General features: G+C 37.9%; 1 protein-coding gene across 23 annotated transcripts in view; it reads right to left on the bottom strand.

Moving 5' to 3' along the window:
* Nucleotides 1-416: 416 nt before the first annotated feature.
* The window catches only part of Trip12 (thyroid hormone receptor interactor 12), a 125,754-nt gene continuing 99,115 nt past the window's right edge, over nucleotides 417-27,055 (bottom strand). For 21 of the 23 annotated variants that reach the window (XM_042678956.1, XM_042678960.1, XM_042678965.1 and 18 more), the window contains 15 exons: nucleotides 26,853-26,926; nucleotides 25,913-26,112; nucleotides 24,965-25,092; nucleotides 22,346-22,497; nucleotides 21,526-21,668; nucleotides 20,461-20,617; nucleotides 19,154-19,252; nucleotides 11,931-12,045; nucleotides 11,484-11,638; nucleotides 10,331-10,495; nucleotides 5,853-6,017; nucleotides 4,331-4,444; nucleotides 2,025-2,119; nucleotides 1,276-1,379; nucleotides 417-657 (listed from right to left, as the gene is read on the bottom strand). In XM_042678956.1, coding sequence (XP_042534890.1) covers nucleotides 461-657; nucleotides 1,276-1,379; nucleotides 2,025-2,119; nucleotides 4,331-4,444; nucleotides 5,853-6,017; nucleotides 10,331-10,495; nucleotides 11,484-11,638; nucleotides 11,931-12,045; nucleotides 19,154-19,252; nucleotides 20,461-20,617; nucleotides 21,526-21,668; nucleotides 22,346-22,497; nucleotides 24,965-25,092; nucleotides 25,913-26,112; nucleotides 26,853-26,926 — 2,063 coding nt within the window. In that variant the 3' untranslated portion in view covers nucleotides 417-460. Of the gene's footprint in view, nucleotides 658-1,275; nucleotides 1,380-2,024; nucleotides 2,120-4,330; nucleotides 4,445-5,852; nucleotides 6,018-10,330; nucleotides 10,496-11,483; nucleotides 11,639-11,930; nucleotides 12,046-19,153; nucleotides 19,253-20,456; nucleotides 20,618-21,525; nucleotides 21,669-22,345; nucleotides 22,498-24,964; nucleotides 25,093-25,912; nucleotides 26,113-26,852; nucleotides 26,927-27,055 lie in introns of those variants that run through there. The other 2 variants (XM_042678975.1, XM_042678979.1) reach the window with 2 other exon arrangements.

The raw sequence follows: 27,055 nt of genomic DNA, 5'->3' as shown, positions 1-27,055 counted from the left end.
TACTGAACTACAGTTGTCAAATACATGTGAGCTTTAATTTCTGTACTTTATGTACACGAGCTGTCTTTGGAGAAAACAAAACTGCAGACTTAGCTAGATGGATACACACAGCCCAGAATTAAACTGCACAGCGACATTTATTGTTCAGCCTGGAAAAACATCCCTTTTAAATTTCACACAGCAAAGCAAGTTAAAAACTTCACTCATCAAATAAATGATAATTTAAACAAGAACTTGCTAAAGAAACCTCATCACAACAACATTTTAGGGCCTGATCACTTTAAGTCCATGGGGCCATTAATGAATATCAACCAAGTATCTCTTTTATAATCTGCAAGTCTTTTTTTCCTACAACAAGAAGGCGTAACATGTTTCCTTGACCCAGGTGATACATTTAGAAAAGAAATCATGATTTGTTTTTCTTTTGCTGTAACAGGCAGACACTGATTTCTTGTTGTGATCAGGAAAGATGGAATGACTGCTGCCCTTCTCTCGCTGCTATCAACAGTTTGTCACGCATTATTTCAATGCTTGAGTAGTCCGGCAACTTAAGATAGTTCACACAAGTCATTACAGAAGGTAAGAAATCATCTGGGTTTTCTGTTGATTCAAATGTCTTCCGGACAATAGTCAAAGGTGGATTCAGACTCCGAAATCCTAATGAGGAAAAAAATAACAAAGCTCAAGAAACTTGGCAAATTAAAAAATGTTTCTCAGAAAATATTACACTGCTTTGATGTTAAAATATTAACATAAGCATGCACATACACTAGGATTTTTTTCTTGCTTGGCAACTATACTTGTAACACATTTACTGTATGAAACCTGCTTTTGCAACCATTTAAAAAAATCATGACATAACAGAGGCAACAGTTCTGTCTCCTGGTTTTATAGAAGCATACTATTTTAACTTAATTTTTAGAATTGAATTTTTAGAATCCCTGGATTCTTATTGCAACAAAGGAGCTGATCATCTAAGTCAGCTAAAATGTACAAACAATAAATTTGAAGCAGCATTATATGAGCATTAGTAATTCTATTTTGGTAAATTTAAGACTATCTCAAGTTTTCCTGCCAGTTATGGTCTTACTTGTACTACTAAACTGAAAGCTTAGAAACATCAGAATAATTAAGAGGAACTCTAAGTCAAAAAAGCATCTACACTGTTAGGAAGTTTCTTTGTCTCTCTGTGTCTCTGTTTCTCTCTCTCTCTCTCTCACACACACACACAAAACCATAGATATAACAAACACTAAGCATCAAAACTGTACCCACCTCCAACAGGCAATCGTGGGCTACCAGTCACAAACTGGAGAAATAACCTCTGCTGCTCATTATCAAAACTACTGAGAATCTCAAACAAGAACTTCACCGCCCGACTATAGCAAAAAGAAATAAAGCAAAATTATTTCACTGTATAAGGTACAACCTTTAATCAACTCTGACTTGAAACTGTTAATAACTATATTATCAGTGTTAAATATGGTTACATGTGAACCCCCATTACAATTAATGCGCCATAAAATAAAATTGCTTTTCTTCTGTTACAGCTGAAATCTCTGTGTACTCAGTGGATAAGTAAAATTAAACCTGTTTCACCTTACAGAAATATTAAAAAAAACCTTTGGACCTTTAAAGTTTTAAAAGAAACAAAGTAAAAGGTCTCCGAGCCTCTTTTAGCAGATAAATTTAACAATAGCCCCCCCATAAATTGTGTATGTCCCTATGTGTGCATACCCACGCATCCCGGTGAGTGCACGTGTGCATACGCAGTCACAGGGCTTGAACTAAAGGCTCAGGTGTTGTCTTGAGCTTTTGTACTCAAGACTAGCTTCTACTATTTGAGCTCACTTCTGGCTTTTTGGTGGTTAAATGGAGGTAGGGACTCTCATGGACTTTCCTGCCTGGGCTGGCTTTATACTGTGATCCTCAGATCTTAGCCTGCCTGTCTGAGCCATTGGTGCCCTCCTCCACAAATAAACTTTCATTGTTTAAACACATGCACCCTAGAGGCCAGTGGTTACCTGTCATGAGTATAGCCATGATCAGGCCTGCAGCACTCCATCAACGTCTTCGCATCCCAAGTGTCTGCTTTACTGCCACAGAGGAGCTGATCCAGCTTTGAGATAAAGGATAAAGAATTACCAAAAATAAAGTATCTGTACACCTATGTGAAAATAAAGGCATACTTGTACCAAGTTAACAGTATCTTTCAGTACCAAACCTGCAGTTAGGGATTCTGTCTAAATTATTAGAGTCTTTATTTTCTCTTTAACTGTGCATTAACATTTGCAGGGACTCTATTAAGAAAAGTCTTTAACCTCAAATCACAAGAGTCTGATACAGACCTTGAATCGGATTTTATTTTAACCCTTCTCATTATTTTAGAGGCTTTGAATTGCAAATCTACCTCCAATCATGGAGACTTTATGAATCCTGGCTTTAAAAAAGTGTATACATGGGGCTGGGAAGGTGGTTCAGTGGTAGAGTGCTTGCCTCACATGCATGAGGCCCTGGGTTTGATTCCTCAGCACCACATAAGCAGAAAAAAATGGACGTGGCGCTGTGGCTCTAGTGGTAGAATGCTAGCCTTGAGCTGAGGGACAGTGCCCAGACCCAGAGTACAGGTACCACAACCGAAAGTGTACACATGGTATATACAATTATAGAAGTCCAAAATTGTAAAACTGAGTGGGAAAGGTAAGTGGACAAGAAAGTTAAGCAAATGGGCAGGTCTTATTTTATAAAGACAGGTAGGGGCTTAGTGGTAGAATGCTTGCCTAGCATGCATAAAACCCTGGATTTTGATTCCTCAGTACCACATACACAGAAAAAGCTGAAGTGGCGCTGCTAACCTTGAACAAAAGCAGCTCAGAGACAGTGCCCAGGCCCTGAGTTCAAGCCCCAGGACTGGCCAAAAAAACAAAAGAGGGGTTGAGGTAGGTCTATATCACATGGTTGTTTGCATGAGGACCAACCTAGACATTACAGGATGAATACTGGAAATATTGCTGGACATGGTGGCTTACAATTACAATCCCAGCATTCACGAAACTGCAGCAGGAAGATTTCAAGGGCAGCCAGCCAGTTACACAAAGTGAGACAAATGGCTTTCTGTTCTGGCCTTAGAAAAACCTAACAGCAGTTTTAAATTTAGCCATTTTTCCCCTGATTATCTATTGTAAAAGGCTACAAGTATAAAGAAAATCCAATTTGTGGAAAATGAAGTTTAGTACCTACTACTATGTGCATGATTATGAGGCACCTAACTTTCTGTTTCATTGCTGCTACCTTATGTAATAAAATTGCTATCCTATCCAAGTTTTATAGATCAGTCATTATCATATCAAATATAGTAACTCGGATAAGGTCAAGCATGAAGTCCTGGTCATGATGAAAACTGGGACTCAGTCCTACAAGCCACACTTGCTACTTTCAATTTCAGTACCACAAAGTGCCTACAGGTACCAAGTACAGTACATGCCTAAATAAGCAGTAAATCAAAGTGGATAAAAAATAATCAAGTGGGGTTGGGAAGGTGGCACAGTGGTAGAGTGCTTGCCTTGCATGCATGAGGCCCTGGGATCTATTCCTCAGAACCACATAAGCAGAAAAAGTCTTAAGTGGCACTGTGGTTCAAGTGGTAAGGTGCTAGCCTTGAGCTGAAGAGCTGAGAGACGGCACCTAGGCCTAGAGTCCAGGCCCCACTACTAACTAAATAAATCAAGCTTAAAATGCTAAGTCATTCAAAATTTCCAGACTCAGGCAATGATGTAATACTCTAAAAATAGTATGAAAAAGTAAAATAAAAAAGCTTCCCATAAGAGGAATTTAACACATTTATGGGCCATTCGATATTGGTGAAGTTTAAAAAAAAGACAAAAGATGACTTAAAACACTCAGTATAAATGGTGACAAAAACAAAAACCAAAACCCACACATATCTTTTTCCATTCTTAGATGCATCTATCAACAACCAATTTATACTTCCTTAAAACTTTAAAGACTAACCTGGGTCACAAAATGTTTCATTAAAAAAAGCATAAGCAGCTCTGGTTATCCCATTCCTCATGGAGCAGAATGGGGCTGGGCGGGGTGGGGGTGGGTCTCAGTCAACAGATGATGCTATGTTTTACTCTATCACATGGAGGAGATGCCTAGTTTAATACTGTTTCTTGCTCAGGAAATTTCCTAGTCTTGCTTGAAATTCCCCTCCTGGCTCTCAAACCTCTATGGTTTTGGAACAATGAGGTCTTTGGTTACATAACACTAAAATATTCCATTAAGATAATTACAGGTAAAGAACTAGAAATTATAAGAAATGACTTACCTCCTCTGGGTAGAAGTACTGAAGATGACTGAGTGGGAAAACGGATTCAAATCCATCTCGAAATGAATCAAATTGCCTAGAAACACCTTCATTGAGTGCCCAGAAAATAACCAGCTGCAAAAAGAAAATTATTTTTAAAAACTGAAACAAGATTTCAATTTTTCTTTTTTTTCTCCCCCTCCCCCCCCCCCCTTTTTTTTTTTTACTATTTAATATATAGCAAAATAACTTTCTGGATCACGTTAAAAAGTAACAAGCTGGGCACCAGTGGCTCACACCTGTAATCCAAGCTCCTCAGTAAACAGATCTGAGGATCGTGGTTTGAAGACAGCCCAAACAGGAAAGTCCATAAGACTCTTTTTAATTTTTAAAAATTTCATTGTTTTTTTTAATGTGGTACTGACGAATTGAACCCAGGGTCTCATGCATGCTAGGCAAGCACTCTACCACTAAGCCACATCATCTGTAATAAACTACTCAGAAAAAGTCCGAAGTGGCACTGTGGCTCAAGCGGTAGAGTGCTAGCCTTAAGCAAAAGCAGCTCAGGGACAGAAACCAGGCCCAGAGTTCAAGCCATAGCACAAGCAAAAAACCCCCAAACAAAACAACAACAACAAGAAAATCACAACAAATGTATATGTTATTATTTATTTCCTGTAAAAAAGTGTAAGAGGTCAGGTGTTTAATATGTAATCTGGTCATCAGTTAAAAAAAAAAAAAAAAAAAAAAAACAACTTAAAAGATGTTGCATCTGTATTTGGTATGTTTTAAAACTTCACGTGTATAAAACTTCTCTACTATAGGATCAACACTATCTTACCCAATAAGAGATTTTCTCGAAATAATAAAGTATAATTAATGTATAAAGATTCACAATTAGCAACTGTTAAGTCTTGTTAAGTTCTGAGAACACAAGTATTCTGCAATGTGTACCTCTTATAAATAGGCAATGCCTAGACATGTAGGCACCTGAAACCAAAAGGCAAAAGAAAGCAATTCTTGTGAGTGTGTCCACACTGGGGCTTAAATTCAGGTGCTTTTGCCCTTAGCTTTATTGCTCAAGACCAGTACTTTTGAACTTAAGCCCCAGTTTTACTTTCAGCTTTTTGCCAGTTAACTGGAGATAAAGAGTTTCACAAACTTTCCTGCCTGGGTTGGTTTTGAACCATGACCCTCAAGATTTCTGCCTCTTGAGTAGCCACGAATACAGGTGCGAGCCACCAGTGCCTGGTGATCTTTTTTCTTAAAGTAGGAAAATAAGCTGTTATTATGTTGCATTCAAGTTTGAGTATAGGTTATCCAAGATAATCAACAAACAGCTGGTTTATTTCTAAAAAAAACTTAAAAAGCAATATTGAGTGGTACCAAGGGTGTGGAAGGGCTCAAGTCAAATGACCCTGGCCTGTATTCCACTGCACCAGTGAAATCTCTTTCCTCTCTTTTGCACAGGATACAATAATAGGCAAAATCCCTTATCACCACAGCCCACCTGACCCCCACACAAAGCCATATGGTTACATACTCTTAGGTACTCTTCTAAATTATGGATAGTGACTGGTATATCTTTCCCTCCTTTCTTTAGTTCAATGTTGGGAAACCCTGGCAGCGTGAAATCCAATCCTAGGTCTTCAACTGAGCAGCCATTCATAGTAAGTGTTTCCAATGCATACTGTAGACTCTCTTTGGTCTTTCAGAAAGGAAAAGAAAGGTGTTAGGCAGAAGAATTTACACTCATACTTTTAAGTTTACAAAAGAATCCTAGTACACTTGTTGAGTTCCATTGCTAACTTGTTCACTCATGTATTTATTTACTTTTGGTCAAACTCTATGCGTGAATAAAAAATGATCACAAGTGCCACAGAATCTATTACTGTGAGAAAACAACTAAAGGAAGCATATCTTCCACACTGACAAGTTGTTACTTTGGGCATACAGAAAGTACACAATGGTTTGCATAAAGGTTAACCTGAAGCAAGTGAGCTCCAGAAGCCAACGTTTCATTCATTCTACACTAGATATAAACAAAAAACTGAGTAAGACAGCAAATTGTATAAAGATAGACAATGTACTGTCCAGTCATGTTAACTAACTTTCCCCCTGCAAAACTCATCTAAGGAATCCAAGAAATGCTGTATTATACTACTACTTCAGTGTCTGAGGCATAAGCAATTTGTAATCATACAGAAATGCTATGGTAGAAAAAAGCTTCCGGGGCTGGGAAGGTGGCTCATTGGTAGAGCACTTGCCTTGCATGCTCGAGGCCCTGGGTTCGATTCCTCAGCATCACATAAGCAAAAAGAAAAAAGCCGGAAGTGGCGCTGTGGCTCAAGTGGTAGAGCGCTAGCCTTGAGCTGAAGAGCTGAGGGACAGCGCCCAGACCCAGAGTTCAGGCCCCACAACCGGACCTCCCCCGAACCCCCCAAAAAAAAAGAAAAAAAAAGAAAAAAGCTTCCAAGGAATCCTAAGAAAACCTGAGTCACATCCTGATAATCAATGTTAAATGCAGTCTTTACTACTCACTTTAAAAATGCCTAAGACACAAAGGTAGGATGAAAGAATAAATATGGTTGAAGCAGATTACATGTATTAAAAGCGAACAATGAAACTTGTTGAAATCGTTTTAGAAAGAGGGGAATGGAGGAAAGGAAGACAGAAAAATTGAGATAATTGAAATACGTAGAGAGGGGAGTGGAGGAAAGGATAGAGGAACTGAGATGATTGAAATATTATGGAAATACCGTAATAAAATATGTGTAAGTAACGTATGCTAAGACATAATAGAGGGGGTGATCTTGTTCAAGGTGCGCCTTAGGCATCTATGAAATCATCACAACAGGGGTAGAGCGATTGCCTTGCATGCCTGAGGCCCTGGGTTCGATTCCTCAGCACCACATAAGCAAAAAGAAAAAAGCCGGAAGTGGCAATGTGGCTCAAGTGGTAGAGTGCTAGCCTTGAGCTGAAGAGCTGAGGGACAGCACTCAGGCCCAGAGTTCAGGCCCCACGACCAGACCCCCCCCCCCCAAAAAAAAAAAAAAAAAAAGGAAAGAAAGGAATGACACTGATCAAGACACATTGTATTTTGTATTCATAAACTATGTTGTTAAATGGCCAACTCCTCTGTACAGCTACTTAAAGAGAATTAGTAAATTAATTAATAAAAAACTGTCTTTAAAAAAGAAATCATCACAACACAATTTCTTTGTACTATTCTGAGGTATCCCCTAAAAAGTCTCAGATTTCATCATGGCCTATATATACTAATTTTGTTTACATTAAAGTGTAGGCCAGCCATTGATGGCTCATGCTTGTTAATGCTAGCACTTGCAGGAGGCTGGGGGGTATGAAGATTGGGGATCAAAGCTAGTCTGGGTAGAAAAGAAAGTCTGTAAAACTGGTATCTCCAATTAACAACCAAAAAACCTGGACATAGAGGTGTGGCTCAAATGGTAGTCCTGGCCTTGAGCAAAAAAGCAAAGAGATAGCACCTAGCAAGTCTTTTTGTTATTTAGAAATCTATAATCTATTAATACTTACTGGATATAATCAAAAGGAATTTTAGTTTAGACCTAATGTATTACCTTAAAGGCTGAACATTTAGCTTATTTGCCATATATGAATTCAGGACCTGGGCACTGTCACTGAGCTTAGGCTAGTGTTCTACCACTTAGGCCACAGCTCTATTTTCCAGCTTTTTTGGATTGTTTACTTGAAACTTGCCTGCCTAGGCTGGCTTCCAACCACCATCCTTAGATCTCAGTCTCCTGAGTAACTAAGATTACAGGTGTGAGCTACCATTGGCTGGCTATTTTGAGAATTTTCACTTTCAGGTAGACTCTGAGCCAGGACAACTTGTCCCATGTCTGTGTATTTTATAAAGTAACAGGATAGGTTACTTCAGAATGCTACAGTTTTCATAGTCTGAGCCATTCAGCACAGTTAAACCAACTTCTATAGTGTAATATGTGCTATGCATTTTATATATTTAAACCGATCTAAGAAAAAGAACAGAATAACAAATATCAAAAGGGAACTTGTGAAAAAGCTGTGGTAACATACTATGTTTGAGACAAGGATAACTAACAGAGTTGTACAATGTGGAGAAATTTAGGCTCCAAGAATATACAGCCAGAGTTTGAATTCCAATTGTCCATGTTGTTATATGTGACCTCAGACAGGTTGCATAACCTATGTGCCCTCAATTTCTCATCTGTAAAATCAGTACAGTCACAAGTACCTAGAAATTTACAAAGTTGTCCCATAGTTTATTACTTGTAAAGTACTTTAAACAGTGCTGCAAGTTTTACTTCCTTTTTTCGTCCTGTAACTTAACAGACTATTCTTTACTGGACTGTAGGAAGTTTAAGCTTAAAAAGTTGTAAAGTTTACAATGTGCCTCGTGAAGGTTAAAATGTGTTTTTGACTTTAAGTATCACTATCCCACAATACTGTGTAATTTATGTAATCACTTAATTTCAATAAAAATTATTTTTAAAAGTTGTAAAGTTTAAGCTTAAGCAATTCTAAAACAACCTAACAGATCTTGTAAAAAAAAAAAGGGGGGGGGGGGAGGGGGCTTAGACTCTAAATATTAATTTCTCTTAACTATATTTTCAGTTAATAACTATTAGTTAAGCTCCGAGTTCCAGTGGTTCACACCTGTAATCCTAGCTACTCAAGAGGCTAAGATTTGAAGATCATGGGTTTGAAACCATCCCAGGCAAGAGAGTCTATAAGACTCCTATCTCCAACTCACCAGCAAAAGGCCACAAGTGGAGCCATTGCTTAACCAGTATAGTGCTAGACTTGAGGCAAAAAGTTAAGGGACAGTGCCCAAGCCCTGAGTCCAAGTCCCAGGTCTGGCACCAAAACAAATCAAAATAGTAGGTAATAATGATCAATATGTAAGATAAGCCCCTTACAGATCATCTTCTACCTAATATTAAAAAATACTCTAAAAACCTATCCAGCTCTCTAAACTCCTTTTTGTCTCATGAAGAAATGTGAAAAAATTACCTTAAGCAAAATATCTCAATTTGCTACTCTTACTCTAATTCAGATGGCTTTACATAACCACTCTGTTATCTGCACAAACAGAGCTATTGCCAAATGTGCCACTCTAGAAATAAGTGTTTCTATTAAATTTGGATCGAACCCAATTGAGCTATTGCTAATGTAACTTTTAAATTATAACTCAAGTTTATATAATAATATAAAGCTCAAGATTACAAAATATGGGCTATTTCTAAATGAAGTCACATTTTCTGGAAATAAATTGTCCCAAGAATATAGTTTCAATGGTTCAAATACATGCTAAAGGAATTTAATAGGATTAAGCATCTGTCCATGAAAAATTGAATAAACAAGAGGTCATATTTACGGGTTCAATCAAATGTAACTTAAACTGTTTATTCATCGCTTGGTGTTATTAATAGATGATCTTGTCCATTGGGAAATCATACATGGGACACTCTGTATGTTTCTGTGTGGGAGGGCAGTATAAGGGATTGAACTTGGCCTGCTGCTTGCTAAACAAGTGTTCTGCTGGACCATGCCTCCCAGCCATTTTGTGCTGATTATTTTTGAAATATGTTCTGGTTTCCTGTGAGTGTGTGCCTGAAGTTTAACCTACCTATTTTAGGCTTCTCATTGTATTTGGGAATAAGGCACATGCCAATAGGCCCAGCTTTTGAGTCTCTCTAAGACTTTTCTGCGTAAGACTGGCTTGCAACTGTGATCCTACCAATCTTGATCTCTCACAAAGTTACAGGATGAAAATCAGTCTCAAAACTGTGGAATGGTCTCCAACAGCCATTCTTTTATTTTCAGCTTATAATCCTAACTACTTAGGAAGCTAAGTCCAGCACCTGTTCAGTATAATAGAAATATTGAACAATTTCTTAAAACAAAATACTAGTATAAAATTTTAAACTACATTTAATATAAGCCATCTAACAAGCTTCATCATTCTACAAAATTGAACTGGTCCACTTGTAGGCCTACCTGAGATTTATCTTGTTCCAGTCTTTTCTTCTGTCTGACAATGTCTTCCAGGTGATATACTGATCTGGCTACAACAGGGTCGATGTCAAATAAATCATGTGATGTCAGTGAAGTTTCTTGCCGTAGCATCCACTTATAAAAGGGTAAGCCAAGGGGAAGGTCCACCTGAATTGCAACATGCAAAATGTAGTCATACACAATGAGCTTCTAGATTACCTCAAATCTTTGATGGATACTCAAAAAAGTCATTTGAAAAGGCCAAATTAATCCCCCAAAGATATTTATTTACAAATCATTACTCCTTTTACATGAAATAGAGTCTTAATTTGGAGCCCTAATTATGGTAACAAATTGAAAATAGTAATGAATTAAACATAAACACAGAAAAGAACTTTTCCTTAATGATAGACATATATTCTTCATAATACACTTTATAAGAGAGTCCCTGAAACACTAAGAGGTCCTTAAAGAGATTTAACTCTATTTGAACTAAAGCAGATGCAATTTAATTCCACTGCAGTCTGAATTATTAAATATTCTGAAACAAGTTAAAATGGAGAACTTACTGTATTTAAAATTTAGAAAATTTAACTTCTAAAATAATTGACAATAGTCCATTTTTCTGTTAAAAATAAAAGCTTGTAAATTTGACAGCAAATGAAAATGTCTTATGTATACAGATAAATTATCTAAGAAAATGTGAGAAGAGGAAATAAGAAAAGTCCAGAAATATTCAAACCTCCACAAACACTGATTACTTGGGTTATTTTCACAAGAGCATTCTAATAGAAATTTAATGAGGTAGAGCTACATATGATTATAGCTTTGCTACTGAATTAGAAATGTAATGTGTAATACTTTCAAAATTGTAATTAAAGCAACCCTTAACAATGCTCGCTTCTTTAGACTCTGGTTACTGAAGGACTGGGCCAACGGCTGGAAGCGGCTATGAAAATTCTGTTTTGGGAAGTAGGACAGCCTCACTTCTATCTTTCTGCATCAGAACTGGCATTTTTAAATTCCTAAGTGATTCATACGCACCTTTAAGATTGAGAAGAGTGCTCTAATATACAGCATTGAGTGCAGGAACTGAGGTACTTTCACAGAACATTGTACACCAAAATTGTAGAAAAGCAAACAATCCTAAACTTACCAATCTGAAATCCATGATAGCCTTAGCCATTAATTTTCCTAAGAAGCGAAACTTCATCTTAACCTTTGCGATATGAGCTGGCTTAGCTGTCCTACCAAAAGGAAGCGCAAACAGGCCCTGGAGGTTTTGAATATACTTGGTCCCTTCTTGGCTTCCTGTAAAATGAGCAATTCACCAAACTTCAGATGATATTTCCAAAAACAAAAAACAAAACAAGAACAAAACCTGGTAACTTAGAACATGTAAGAAATTTAACATTGCCAAAACTGGAGAATAGAAGTCCTCTAGAGCTGCAAAGTCTTATCCTATTTAATAAACAGGTTAAAAAAAAAAAGGCTTAAAGAACATGGTCCTATTAACAGAAATTAATTATAATGAGCCTTAATGTAAGGGCCCATTATCTGATCTTGAATAGCACAAATTCAGTGACTCACAAACTCAAATTACCTTTTGGATTGCTAAGAGTTACTTCTTCACCTCTCCAGAGACCCAAGTCAGCTCTCTGTAGTTCCTGAGATACAAGTGCATAAAACTCCAGTGTAGGCCCAAGACCTGTACCAACCTAAAAAGGAACAGAAACAGAATGACTCCCAAATTCTATAAAATCATGGTACTTTTTACCTGCTCTTGTATTAACAATGTGAAAACTAATAGCAAGTGTTTACCAGGAGGCAACAGAGATATTTAAAAAAAAAAAAAAAAAATTTTTTTTTTGGGTCTGGTCGTGGGGCCTAAACTCTGGGCCTGTGCACTGTCCCTACCACTTGGCCACAATGCCACTTCCGGCTTTTTTCTTTTGTGGTGCTGAGGAATCGAACCCAGGGCCTCAGGCATGTAAGGCAAGTGCTTTACCACTGAGCCACCTTCCCAGCCCCTACTAAAATTTTTTGACTGAACATTCTTTCAGTCTTAGCATGTGGAACAAAACTAGAAGCCCTTTTAGTAAAACCGCTAGTCCATGACATATGATATGAAAACAACCAGGGTAGCATTCACAGCCTCATCATTTTTTTATGTTCTAATCAAGATTCCACCAGAATGTAAAAGAAGGGAGAGAGCTAATAAAAACTTCATATCATTGTTCAGTCTGCCAGGGCTACTTAGGGCACTATTTTACCATTATTATAGTTATTGTAAAAAATGACCTACACTAGCCCTAAAAGCTGAGACAGTCTATCAGATATTCAAGACAATGTTGGCTTGGACCTGTTGACATCACTCCCATCCTACTACATTAGCTCCCATATCTTTGTTAGAATTTTACAACAGTAAATGGCATCAAACCTCACAATGAGTGCTTGAAACAAAACTTTGTAGCAAATATTGGTGCTTCTCTTCAGTTCTCCCCACAATACAAACTATAGGAAAATGACAGGGGTACAGGGGGGTAGGAGCAAGCCAAGCTTAAGTTCTTATCATAACCTGGCACTCTGTGATGCCTCCTCTTTTCCCCAGCTTCGCTGACCTTCTCCATGTTCATTTACTTAGTTCTAATCACCTTCATTCTCACGTTATGCTGCTAGAGCTATTCTTCCAAACAGCAATGACTCGCCCTTATGCTTAAATGTTGTCTTTGATTACCCTACCCGCCTGCCTTTGTCTTCATGCTCTATCTTCTTTAACCTTCTCTTACAATGCTTGTCTAGTATTTGTGTGTTTTGCTAACATGTGTATGTGTCTTTCTAAACTAAAAGAAAAGCTCTATAATGATAGGAACTTTACATATATTTTATTATCCTCTGAATCCTAGACAAGAGGAAGATGACCAAGGCAAAGAAAAGTTGTAGTAATGTTTAGTATCCACTAGATGGTGCTTAAAACAAGTTTTCTTCCCTTAACATAAAATTACCCCAGGATAAGAAGGCACTGACAAGTATTTCCTACATTCAGATATTGTTTATTTCTGCCAGTTGTGAGTGAAAAAGATAGGCAAGAGCACAAGGCCCTGAGTGCAAGTCCTAGTTTTGGCACAAAAATATACTGTTATTTCTAAAAATAAAACCGATTTTAGGTGTTTAAAAAAGTATTTCCTTTGAGTCTTTATAGGAGCTTTCTTCTTTCATAGACACTCCATTAAAAAGATAAGCTATTTTGTTTCATTTCTGTTCTCAAAGGAAAAGCATTATTTTCTAGAAACAAAACAAAAACAAAATATGGGGAATTTGTCTTAACACCAAGTCTTTTTCCCTCAAAGCTAACACCTCCACAGTAGAACTTTCTCTATGACAGGTACTACTCCAAGTGTTTGACAGGTTTTATTTTGTTGGTCATCCTAACACTATGAGGTGGAAACAATTATACCCATAGATGAGATGTAGATGTAGACAAGGCCAACTTTTCTGACCTTTACACAGCCAGTAGGTTAAAAACCACAGGCTCCACAGTACATGCTCCTAAACTTCTTCCATCATGTCAAGGAGGCTGGGACATTGGTGGCCTCAATCCCCAGGATTTGGCTAACTTTACAGTTTGAAGACTAGGTGAATTGCTCCCTGCTTTGCTTTACCAATTTATCCCAATTCAAGGTAAGTGCCATTTCTGATCAGACATTTTAAACTAGTTAGGAAGTGTTCATGAAGGCAATTGGCTGGGCCTGATTTGTACAGCTTAACTTGATTCACACCCTGAATGAAGCCCTATGCATAATACAGCCAATACTTCCAAGTTTTGGGAACCTTCTCTTTCCCCAATAAAGATAGATCTTGGAATCTTTTTCAGAGTCAATGGGTAAAACCCACCAAAGAAGTTGATTTCTGCACTAGCAGTCAGACATTGCCCCTCAGAAGGGTCAGTGAGAATTTTCTGAGCCAGTTTACAGTTCATTTAAGATGCAATTTGATTTGAACCCTAAAGGATGAGAGGAAAATTTATTCCCAGAAAGAAAAATGCTGAAATAAAGTAGCATATTTAAACAAAGTTAAGTCAACCAAGTAGGTAAGAGTACTCAGGTCTCTACCCCCATACCAGGGTTTGAACTCCAGGCCTTGTACTTGTTAGCCAGGAGCTCTAAAACTTGTTGGACACACCTAGGAGTGGCCTGAATAGAAATTCTACCTATGGATTTAAGGTACATACCACTATATCGGGCTTATTTGCTGAGATGAAGTCTTGCTAAATTTTATTTCTTCCCAGACTTGAACTGAGATACTCTCTGCCTCCTGCATAGCTGGGACAAGTATGAGCCACTACACCAGCCAGGTTTTGCAGTCTTATGAAGAAGAAATCGGAGTATACACTTAATAGCTACATCCTATTAGCAACAGCCAAGGATCCAAGTAGATTCCAAAAGTCCAAGTTTACTCCAATGGGCAAGGATCTCAATCCAATTTGGCATCTTCTTCCTTTCCAACACTCCCCGAACAGTACTCACTTCTGTTCCTTGACACCAAAGCCTGACTCTTTGAGCCTACTGGAAGATGGTTCCTGAAGCCTCCCTTGACTTCCACTAAGGTCTCAAGTCAAGAGCTCACTTCTTCACCTTTACCGGACATGTCAGAGACAAGACTCCTTGCCCAAAAGCCTCACTCACTAGTTAAACAAGACCACTCACTTGCCATTCTGTGCCCTTGTCCTGTGTCTTCTCCTACAACACTGGGAATTCTGCTAGAATCTGGATCACTAGCATGCAGCATAATTCTCAGTACACAACACCTTTTAGATTTTAATTTTGGTGACTGTATACTTTCTAAAGTTTAACAAGAAGGAAAAATGCCTAAAGCCATGATTAAGGCTACTGGGATAGCAACAGATAATTCTGTAAATTAAATTTCTAAATTTACTATCCATTACTCTGAGTCAAATATTGTTTTAACTCATCACATAAATGAACTCAGCTACAGGTTTGGGTTAGACTACTATCACCCACATTTTATACATAAGAAAATAGAAAGGTAGCCGGGCGCTGGTGGCTCATGCTGTAATCCTATCTACTCAGGAGGCTGAGATGAGGATTGTGGTTCAAAGCCAGCCCAGGCAGAAAAGTCCATGAAACTCTTATCTCCAATAAACCACCAGAAAACTGGAAGTGGCACTGTAGCTCAAGTGGCAGAGCACTAGCCTTGAGCTGAAGAGCTGAGGGACAATGCTCAGACCCAGAGTTCAAGGCCTACGACTGACCAAAAAAAAAAAGGGGAAAAAAAAGAAAGAAAATAGAAAGGTAGCTGGGGATATAGCTTAGTGATAAAGCATTTGTCTAGTCGGAGATCCGAGGTTCAATCCTCCTCATTGGGGGAAAAAACAATGGCAAAACAAAGAAAAACACACATCTTAAAAAAAAAAAAATGAGGATAGGGCAATGAAGTGGAAGCTCTGTTAAGTTTAAGTCCATGTAAGAAGATTTTCATAGAAGTCAGATTCTCCTAAGTTTTGTCTTTGTATTTTGAAACTAAAATGTACAGAAAATTGTTCCTTTAATCTTTTGGAATATTGTCCTGCCTGTTGAAAAGCATCTCAAAAGAAGACAAAGACTAGAAAGTAAAACATTTTAATTCACAGATGACAGGATTCACAGATGAAGGTCAGCTAGCTAACACTGAGTAAATTATACTTCCAGCCTTATGTCTTCTTTTGTAATGTCTGTAAACCAAGAATAACCGTTATATTTTTAAACAGGTGAAAAAAAATCTTGACTAGTACCTTGAAGATGTTGAAAATGGCATGGACTTCAAATTTAATTACTATCAAGTTTCATCGGGACATGGCCATACTCATTTATGTCTATGATCACTCCACACCTAATAAAGGCAGGTTATAGTAATTGTTGAGAGGCTACGTGACCTACTACAAGTTTGAAATATTTAGTATCTAGTTCTTTACAGAAAAGTTTCTCAAGATACAAGAATCCTAAGTCATCTATTAAAATATAACTAGATTAAGTTTATGATTGTCACAAAAACCAAGATATTATAAAATACAACTGTCCATAAACCAGCAACAAACTGAAAATGGAAGAAATAGTACCACTTTCAACACCATGAAACATTTATATATTTCTAGGGAAAATTTAACCTAACATATGCAAGAAAGACTTCTAGACATAAAATATGAAACATAGAAAAATCAAAGCCCTAAAGTAGACAACTACACTATTTTATTTTATTGAAAAATGTCAATTCTCTCCAAACTGAGCAAAATTCAACAAAATCCTAACCAAATTCCTATTAAACTTTACACTGATAGGCGGATTCTAAAATTCACATGGATGTATTAAAGAACTCTGAAGAAAAAAATTGGACGACTCATGCTATCTAATTAACATTTATAATAAAACTATAGTAAGTAACATGGTATAGAATTCTGATAGTAGGATCAAATGGAGAAATCTAGAAAGTAAGCCAAAGAGTCATAGTATCTGACACCAAATAAAAGTGCTGAGGGGAACATAACTGCCTGTGTTTAAAAAAGAAGGGAAAAGAAGAGGGAAGAGGGAAGAGGGAAGAAGAAGGGAAGGGGGAAGGAGAAAGGAGAAGGGAAGAGGAGGGAGGAAGAAGAAGAAGAAGGAAGGAAGAAGAGAGGGAGGAGGAGGAAAAGGAGGAAGAGAAGAAAGAAGGGAGAAGAAAGAAAAGACTCGGGTCTTGATATAGGTGTATGATCCTAGGAGTGTGGCAAGTTCAGTGCCAGTCTGGACTACATGGAGACAGTGTTTCAAACCAAAAGGATGAAGGAGTTAACAGATTGAACAAAAACAATCCTCACCTCCACCAAAAAACACAAAAGACTCCTCTCAAAAAAGGGGGGGGGGGGGGGGAGTTGGGAAGGTGGCTTAGTGGTAGGTTGCCTAGCATACATAAAGCCCTGGGTTCGATTCCTCAGTACCACATACACAGAAAAAGCTGGAAGTGGCTGTGGCTCAAGGGGTAGAGTGCTAGCCTTGAGCAAAAGAAGCACAGGGACAGTGCCCTAGCCCTGAGTACAAGCCCCAGGACTGGCAACATACACAAAGAAACTTAACCCCTACCCCACTCATGGCTATAATCCTACCTCACTGAGGAAGTAGAAAACAGGACATCATGGGTTGAAGCCAGTCCAAGCAAAAAGTTCTTAAGACCCCATATCTTAACTAAAACCTTAGGGTCATGGTTCATGGTTCATGTGTATGCTGCTATTTATGAGGCTGAGAAAAGGCTAAGTGCAGTGCCAGGACAGGCAAAAAAGTTCATGAGACCCCAATATCTCAATAGAAAAAGCTAGATGTGGGAGTACATGCTTTGACATCCCAGTTGTGGTAGGAAGCACGAATAGGAGGGATAACCCATGACATAAACCAGAGCCTGCAAAGACCCTAATTCAAAAATAACCAGAGCAAAAGCTTAAGCTGTGGAGTACAGTACAGTAGCCATGTAGCACGTTTGAAACCCTGAGTTTAAACCCAGTCTGTACTGATACTAAATGGCTCACAGGCTAAGGGTGAAAATAAAACCACAGGAGATAAATTTTTGAAGCTGTCAAAGTGTAAAAGCAGAAAAGAAAAATAATAAACTAATTTCATAAAAATTTAAAAGTTCTTGACCCAGGTTCATCATGTAAACTGAATGTTTATTAACGGTGGAAACAATCAGTTATTGGAGCAGCTTTCTTGATTACTTCAATAATCTTTCAGATTTGTAAAGAAGCCTAATGTAAAAAAAAAGTTCTACAATACAATGGAAAGATATTTCGTAACTGACAGTAATAAAATATTTATGAGTCATTTGAATCCACAAAAGTCAGACTCTTAATTCCATAATTTTTTTTTTTGTCGGTTGTGGGGTATGAACTCTCTGGGCTTGGGCGTTTTCCATGCGCTCTTCAGCTCAAGGCGAGCGCTCTACCATTTGAGCCACAGCGCCACTTCCAGACTCTAATTCCATAATAAAACAAAATGTGAAAAATATGTCAAAAATTTGGAGAATTTTCCAGAGATATATAAATGCAAATGTGATCTATATAATTAGCCATAAGAGAAATGCAAATGAAAATCAGACACGACTGCAAATTTACTAGGAAAACTAAAATTTAGTGTGGCCAGACGCTGTTGGCTCACACCTATAAACCTCAGGAGACTGAGGTGTGAGGATTATGGTAGCGCAGGCAGGAAAGTCTCTTATCTTCAATAACCACCCCAAAACCACAAGTGGAGCTGTGGCTGAAAGTGGCAGAGCACTAGACTTGAACAAAAAAGTCTCAGGTACGATGCCCAAGCAACTGAGTTTAAGCCTCACAACTGATCAAAACAAAAAAGTGTGCATAAGTATGTGAAACAACTGGACAGATGGACATATGGACATACATACTTCAAATGGGAGGAAATGTGAACAGCTTATAAAATTGAAATATATTCAAGTCTGGAACGTAGTTCAGTGTGGAGCACTTACTTGCCTACCATGCACAAGGTCCCTGGGACTGATACTTAGCATTGGAAGAAAAGAAAAATGGAGCTAGGTCTTGATGGCTTGAAGGCAGCAGAGACAGGAAAGTCTCCAGTTAACTACCAAGAAGCTAAAAGTGGATCTGTGGCTCAAGAGGTAGATCCCCAGTCTTGAATAAATCAGTAAGAGAAAAATAGATCAAACCTTAGTTTTTAAGCTATTATTTTCCAAATGGCTTTCAGAATTTCATAGAGACAAGGAACCTAAATGACATTTTATCCAGAGAAAAGTCAAGCTAAAAACCACTGGACCTAATAAGCTCACCTCATTTTCATACTGGATTTCTAACATGGCCCGTGAACTGCCAAGGTCCTGCATTACAGATTCGGCTTGCTTCAACAACTCCTCTCTGTTCACAGTACGCTATGAAGAAAGTAGAGATGTGAGTCAACTCCTCTACCTACATTCACTTTAATAAACTGGTGGCATTCTGTTAAGGACAATATAATTAATTAAGCAATTTGATCAGTTTAACCTCAGATGTTATTAGTAGCTCCATTGCTGCAAACATCGACAGCATCCTTGCATACATGAAGAAGAGCTAGATTCAAGTCTAATTACTAATTTATCTTGAACCCATGGCATGGTTAGAAAATTAAGGTTTCAAAGGAAAAAGATCTCTTTAATTCTATTAAACATCAACATTATCAAGGACTATCTTCATGAAATTTCCCTGGGCAAATTTATACATCAGATATGGTGAAATAGGTTTGATGATAAGTGAGATAGCTGAGCTGGAAACCTAGAGGCTCTCAGCTACAAGGCTCCTACAAGTACTGCTGAAGATGTGCCCTAATGAGATTCGTGAAGATAACACTTTGCTACCATTTCTAAAGCAGGGTAACACTGCTATTTATGGAATCTTCATGGGACGTATAGAGATAGAAATAGCACAATTACTTTTTAAGTATAGCATTTGCTTTTTCATCTTGTTTTCATGACAATCAATTCCCTTCTAATTACAAGAGGTTCCTACAAGAAGTTGGGAGGTAAAAACTGGAAGAGAAGCTTAAATCCTTAGTAAAAAAAAAAAAGAGAGAGTGGAACAGAAAAGTCATCAGTGAAAGTACAGGTCAGAACTGTAGATTGGTGTCACATATGAATCATATGGGCCTTGTGTTTCACAGCCAAACTGTGGAGCCAAGATTAGAAGCACAGAAGATGAAGTCAGCAACACTGGAGCTTCCTGGGATAGAGACTCAAAATATATTCAGGATTCTGTTTCAGACTTTTCTAATGGGAAAAATATGTTAAGGGAGAGAAGTGGATCTGGTTAAGCCTACTATTGCATGAAGAATCAACATCCTTATCATAAGAGTTACAGTAACTAAAAAAAAAACTGGAAACTATTTCAGGAACTAGCGGACTCTTAATAGAGGATTAAAGAAGAATCATAGACCAGTTTCAACAGATTAATAGAAAAGTAGAATTAACACAGAAGTGATAAAAAGAGACAAAATACAGTGGTGACTTACAACTCTAAAACCAACAGGCATAATTAGGCACAGACCATCTGTAGTTTTTCCATTAATTTGAAAAGCTCAGTTTAGGTATTTTTGGAAGAAACTTACTTTTTTTCTATCCAATCTAGGTGCAACTCTGCTATCTTGAGAATCAGACTGGTTGATTTCTGGGTTGGTATCAAGTAATCTTTGCATTGCCCGGTCTCGATCAAATGCAGTTACATAAAAAAGCATTTGCCGGGTATCAAAAGGAAAGAAAAATGGGCTGCAAAAAGATGCAATATTAACTTGTTATCTGGATAAGAATCAGAAGCCATTTAAGAAAAAAAAATCAAAATAAATTACTAGAAACACAATCATACACCACAGCACTTAAAATTTCTAACTGCCGACTAATAAAACTTAAGTACTTCCACATAAAATCTAAATTTTAATCTCCAAAGCCTTACACTTAAATTTATAGTCTACTCAATCTTTAATCTACTCCAAAGCTTTTAGAAAGTGTAACACAATAGCCTCATATGGTTGCTAAAACCCCATACTGCATATACCCAAGAACTAGTTTGTTTCTTCTCAATTTTCCTTCTAGAGTTTAGCATTTGAAGCCACCAAAAACTGCTAAAAGGCAGCTTCTGCTTTTCAAAGAAGTAGCCTTACAGCCCTATGATACAAGGTCTTACTGCCTCTTTATTCAGGTTTTAGTAGATTTTTGACATACACTTCTGTCAAAAGTACTTCCTACAGTGACCTGAATGCTTTCTATTTATTCTATTAACAATGGCAGCAGGCCTGTAATGATATAATCTATGCAAAGAAAAATATCAAATTTCCAACTTTCATTGTAATTAATAAATGAAATGTAAAAATTATCTTACCTGACCAGTGCTCACTGTATATATCAGTGAAAATCTAGAGGCTCTGGTACAAAAGGCTCTGAGAAAAACAGCCTTTTGGAATTCAATTTTATGATTTGATTCCCCATCCCATGTCATGTAGAAAGACATTCAACAGGAAAAACTAGTGCCAGCCTCAACACAACTAATCTGTTTGTATGCTAAAGCTGTATTACATTGAGTTGTGACTGAACATAACAGTTGATCAGGCATAATAAGGATACTTCCGTAAGAAGTATTAAAACCAACATTCACAAAGCCATGAAAGTAACTGTCTTACCAGGTTTTTCCTAGCTCAGTAAGCCATGTTGGGATGTTTCCTGTCATGATTACTAAAGGATCTTGAAGCTGCCTGTTTGCTTTTGCTGTCAATTTACTGTTATTAAATTCACTAGTTGGAATAATCTCCTTGCACATTGCATTCTGTAAAATGTTAAAAACAAGAACAAGTAAACAAGATTATAGTCATAATCTTTTCCTTTACCCTCAAATAGATGCAGAGTGCCAAGAATTCACCTTTTTTGTCTCCAACACCCATTATATATGTCCTCACTGTTGTGTCCCAACCCAAACAACTCTTGTAATAAATGGCTGAAACTACCAACCTCCACAAGCCAATGATATTGCCTCAAGGCCAGTTTTTTTTTCACTTATCTATATAGATTAAATATCACAGGAAATACCAGTTTTCACTCAGCTTTTTACTTCGTCTTAACTTCAGTAAATACAAATTTGGTTAATTTGTACCCTAAAGAAACATTTAGATTTTTAAATGTACCTGAATAATCTTAACTATGATAAATTTATGCTCAACTTCCATCTGCAGCTTAATTAATAGGGTTATAGCTGGACAATGTTCTACAAATAAATCTGCACAAGAATAATGTAAGAATTTTTGCCATGAAAAAAAGAAGGAGCAGAGAAGTTTCCACAGATTAAATACATAGCATATCACTGGGCTAGGATCCCTGAATTTACATGAATCACTGTTTTCATTTTGCATGCAAGACAAGATTCATCAATCAGTAAATAGAAACTTAAACTATGATATAATTTGTCATGAACAGACCATATGGATTTCAGAAGTAGACATTACTCACATCATACAAGTAATACCAGTATCGACTGACAGCATGTAAAACTCTTAAAAGGAGGATCACATCTAATGATGGGTCTTCAAAGGTGATATTTTCAGGTGGCGTGGGAATAAGGTAAACTTCTAAAGGATTTGATACTGATGGGCACACTCCATCTAGAAAACAGAAGATTACATTTTAAATTCTTATCAAAGCTATAATAGCTAAGCCAGTAGAGCCAGTCATCTTATCCCTAAACCAGCAATTATATTTACTTCTTATTGGTAGCATATCAATAGATGGTTTCTTTTTTTATCTTGTACATGAGAAAACCCAAGATTATAAAAGTTTCATTTTCTCCTCATACCCAAATATAAGCAAAAAAACAGATGCTTGCCCTGCACTGGTGGCTCATACCTGTAATCCTACCAATTTAGGAGGTTAAGATCTGAGGACTCCAGTTTCAAAACCACCAAGAACAAGAAAGACTGCAAAATTCTTTTTTTTGTCGTGGGGCTCTTCAGCTCAAGGGGAGCGCTCTATCACTTGAGCCACAGCAATAATTCCAGTTTTCTGGTGTTTAACTGAAGATAAGAGTCTCAAAGGCCTTCCCTGTCTGGGTTAGCTTTGGCTTTGAACTGTGATCCTCAGATCTCAGCCTCAGTAGCTAGGATTACAGGCTTGAGCCACAGGTGCTTGGCAAACCAGTGAGATTCCTATCTCCAATTAGCCACCATAAAACCACAAGTGGTGCTGTGGCTCAAAGTGATAGAGCAGTAGCCTTGAGCAATAGAGCTCAGGAACAGTGCCCAGGCCCCGAGGTTCAAGTGCCACAACCAAAAAAAAAAAAAAAAAAAATCAAACAAAAACCAGTACACTCTTTTACCTCTGGATATATATGCCTGCACTGGTACTGGGGCTTGAACTCAGGGCCTGGACACTGTCCCTTACCCTTTTTGCACAATGCTGATGTTCTACCACCATTTGAGCCACACAGCTACACTTCTACCTTTTTGATTAATTGGATACAAGACTCTCACGAGTTTCCTGTGCTGGCTGGCTTCAAACTACTTCAGATCTCAGCCTCCTAACTTGTAATCCTAGCTAGGATTACAAGCCTCCAGTGCACAGTTCACATCTTTCACTTATATCACAAACAGGCAGTACTACAACAGTCAAGAACAGAATAAAGTTAATCATTTAAGTGGCCTGTTAAAGAAACTTCCTGGATTTTTCATATATAGCCAGCTTGAGCAGGTGAAGTCTATGAGACACATCTCTAACTAACCACTAAAAAGCCAGAAGTGGAGGTGTGGCTGAAGTGGTAAAGTACTAGCCTTAAGCTTTTTATAGAAAGCTCAGAGACAGTGCCCAGGTTATGAATTCAAGCTCCTAGGATGGGAAGAAAAGGGGGGGGGGGGTGTGAGGGGAGGGCAGGGGGAAGCTTTTACATAAAACTTAGTTTTACAAAAAGCAAATTTGCTGCAATGCTCTTATTTCTGTGAAACAGAGGAAAGCAGTGTATGGAAGGCACTGTAATGGGAGGGGGCCCATTAATATAACAACAACCCAACTCCTAGAGTTTTTCCTGGTGTATTGATATTGGGGAAAAGGAAATGTAAATAAAGAAGGAAATGCAATTGCACTCTATAGTTGTTTTTTTTTTTTTGGGTCCGGTTGTGGGGCCTGAACTCTGGGCCTGGGCACTGTCCCTAAGCTCTTCAGCTCAAGGCTAGCACTCTACCACTTGAGCCACAGCGCCACTTCCGGCTTTTTTCTTTTTGCTTATGTGGTGCTGAGGAATGGAACCCAGGGCCTCAGGCATGCAAGGCAAGCACTCTACCACTGAGCCACCTTCCCAGCCCCTGCACTCTACAGTTTTTATATTATCTGTAATCATTTTAATTCCTTCTGCAGCTGATAAATTATAATTATAGTGACTAACAATAAAAATGAAGGACCAGCCAGGTTGCAAATGACCAGAAGTCTCTACTATTGAAATGTTTCATTCTTCATAAAAACATGAGCTGGGCATTCGTCCTCACGCCTGTAATCCTAGCTACTCAGAAGGCTGAGATCTGAGGTTCAAAGTTCAAAGATAGCCCGGGGCAAGTAAAGTCCCTGAGATTCCTATCTCCAATTACCACCAGAAAACCTGAAGTGGTGCTGTGGCTCAAGCTGTAGAGTAGAGCACTTGTCAGGCCCAGAGTTCAAGCCCCACAACCAACAAAACAAATTCTTAAAACCTGAGAGTAAGCAGTTTCCTCAACCCTCTTTACAAATTTAATTGTGTAAATTTTATAGTTTGCTACAGGTTTTCTAAGATATAGTCAAAGACTTTACAAGATTTAAATAATTTAAAAACCTTGAGCTCTGGGCTGAAAAGGTGGCTCAGTGGTAGAGTGCTTGCCTTGCATGCCTGAGGCCCTGGATTCGATTTCTCAGCACCACATAAGCAAAAAGAAAAAAGCCGGAAGTGGCGCTGTGGCTCAAGTGGTAGAGCGCTAGCCTTGAGCTGAAGAGCTGAGGGACAGCGCCCAGGCCCAGAGTTCAGGCCCCATGACCAGACCCCGCCCCCCCCCCAAAAAAAGAACAAAAACACCTTGAGCATAGCCATCTACTTCCCTCCAATCATCATCTTACCATGCCATAACTCATCATGCTTTTTTGCATTTCTGGGGGACGTTTTTGTCGGTGCTGTTTGGGCTCTTCCTCTTTTACCACCAACACAATCTTTATTACTTTCTTCATCCTCTCTTACAGGTTTGTACCTAAGGTGACCAGATAGTATACAAACAAAATGTATTATTTGTTTCACTGTTGCATTTTCATACATGTAGAGTATAATGTGAACAAATTCACGCCCTCCACCATATTCCCTTTCCTCTCACTTTTCAAAATGTTTTTGATTTCATCATGCTGTATGTACACACACACACACACACACACACACACACACACACACGTGTAATTTATTATACAAAGGCAAAAGTCCACATCACAGACTGAACATGCAGTTACCAGAATAACCCAAAAAACTACCCTCTCTATCCTTACTTTGAATTCTGAGAATTACCAATGACACACCTTCCTATAAAAGACTGCACAACCTAGCTATAGCATCACAGGAGGAAAATGTTATAAAGAATGGCTTCGGAAGAATGCCTTCCTTTATAAATAAAGAAATGAACAGGAAATGCAGGAATCTATAGCCAAATGCCTTTAAGGACCTAGAATGCCAAACTTCTTATTATCTACTGAAACATTTAATGGAGAAATTTTGTTTTAATTAGGGACTAAAGTGCATTAAAAAGGCAGATGTAAATTATTATTTACTACTGTCCATCATATGTTTTCCTAGAATTTGAGGAAGCAGGTATATATGTATACAATATATGAAATATTTTAAGAGCTCCTTTCTTCTTACAAATACCAATCATAACTTTAGTATGAATTCTATAACACATTTTCAAAGTTCACAAAACACCAGGGCTGGCAAAGTGACTTAGGTAGATGGTAGAACTCCTGTTTTGCAATAGGACTAGCAACAGGAATGGGAATAGGAATAGGAGGGAGGATTTTCAAACTTGCCATATGGTATGAGTCTTTGTCCAAATCCCAGCTCTCCCTAGAGGATTGCTTTCATCATCTGTGGATTCTCTTTCATCTTCAGCCTGTACACTGAACTGTCGTACTGCCTGATACACAGTCATATTGTATGGTAGCAAATGTTCTCCAATATAAAACTGTAGTCTGTGTCTCACATTTCCTGAATTTAAAAACTGAGCAGCCTAAAAAAGCAAGCAAAATCTATTTTAGCTACTGACATTGGTGTTTATAGAGTTCAATATCACCTGCTGGTCACAGTACAAGAATCCCAGTTAATGTCTGAAACCACAGATAGTCACCAAACCCTATGCATGACAAGTAACTTTCATCTGGTATGCTTTGGGACCAGTATTTCAGATCTCCTCTGCCCCTCCACTGGGTGCTTGTGGCTCATGCCCATAATCCTAGTTACTTAGGAGGCTGATGTCTGAAGATCACAGTTAGAAGCCAGACACCAAAGTCTTTATCTCCAATTATTAGCAAAAAACCCAGCAGAGCTGTGGCTGAAGTGGTAGAACACTGTACTTGAGGAAAAAAGCTCTAGGACAGTGCCTAGGCCTAAGTTCAAGTCCCAGGATTGGCACCAAAAAAGAATATTTGCATACTTATGCATGAGGCAATTTAAAAGGGACCAAGTTTAAACATAAAATTCAATTTATGTTTCATATGCACCTTCATACACATAACCTTTAAAGTAAACTTTATACAGTATTTTTAGTACTCTTGCTTTTTAATGCTACCTCAAAAGGCCAAGTGTGGAATTTTCTGCTTATAGAATTTAGGATATTTTGCATTTTCACATTAGGGATGTACATATATATTATATATATATATACGTAAATGTATGTAATATATTGACTAACATACTTTACAAAAATGATCAGCATTTTATCTTACAAAAATGATCAGCATTTTATCTTACCAGAGATTCGTCTATTTCCTCATCTGATCCATCATCATCACTGTCTTCATCATCTTCTCTTACTCTTCCATACCCTAAATATACACACAGACAAATAAATGTCTTGCAATTGGATAAATGGTTAACCTGGTATTTTACTTTTTAAAAAAAGTTACATATTGATCCACGGAAAAGAAAGACCAAAGAAAATTCTCAAACACAGA

This window comes from Dipodomys spectabilis, unplaced genomic scaffold, assembly GCF_019054845.1.
Source record: "Dipodomys spectabilis isolate Male_0828 unplaced genomic scaffold, ASM1905484v1 ptg000051l, whole genome shotgun sequence".
Taxonomy (NCBI): domain Eukaryota; kingdom Metazoa; phylum Chordata; class Mammalia; order Rodentia; family Heteromyidae; genus Dipodomys; species Dipodomys spectabilis.
Note: the sequence above shows the minus strand (reverse complement) of the source record. Positions and strands in the feature narration are given on the sequence as shown.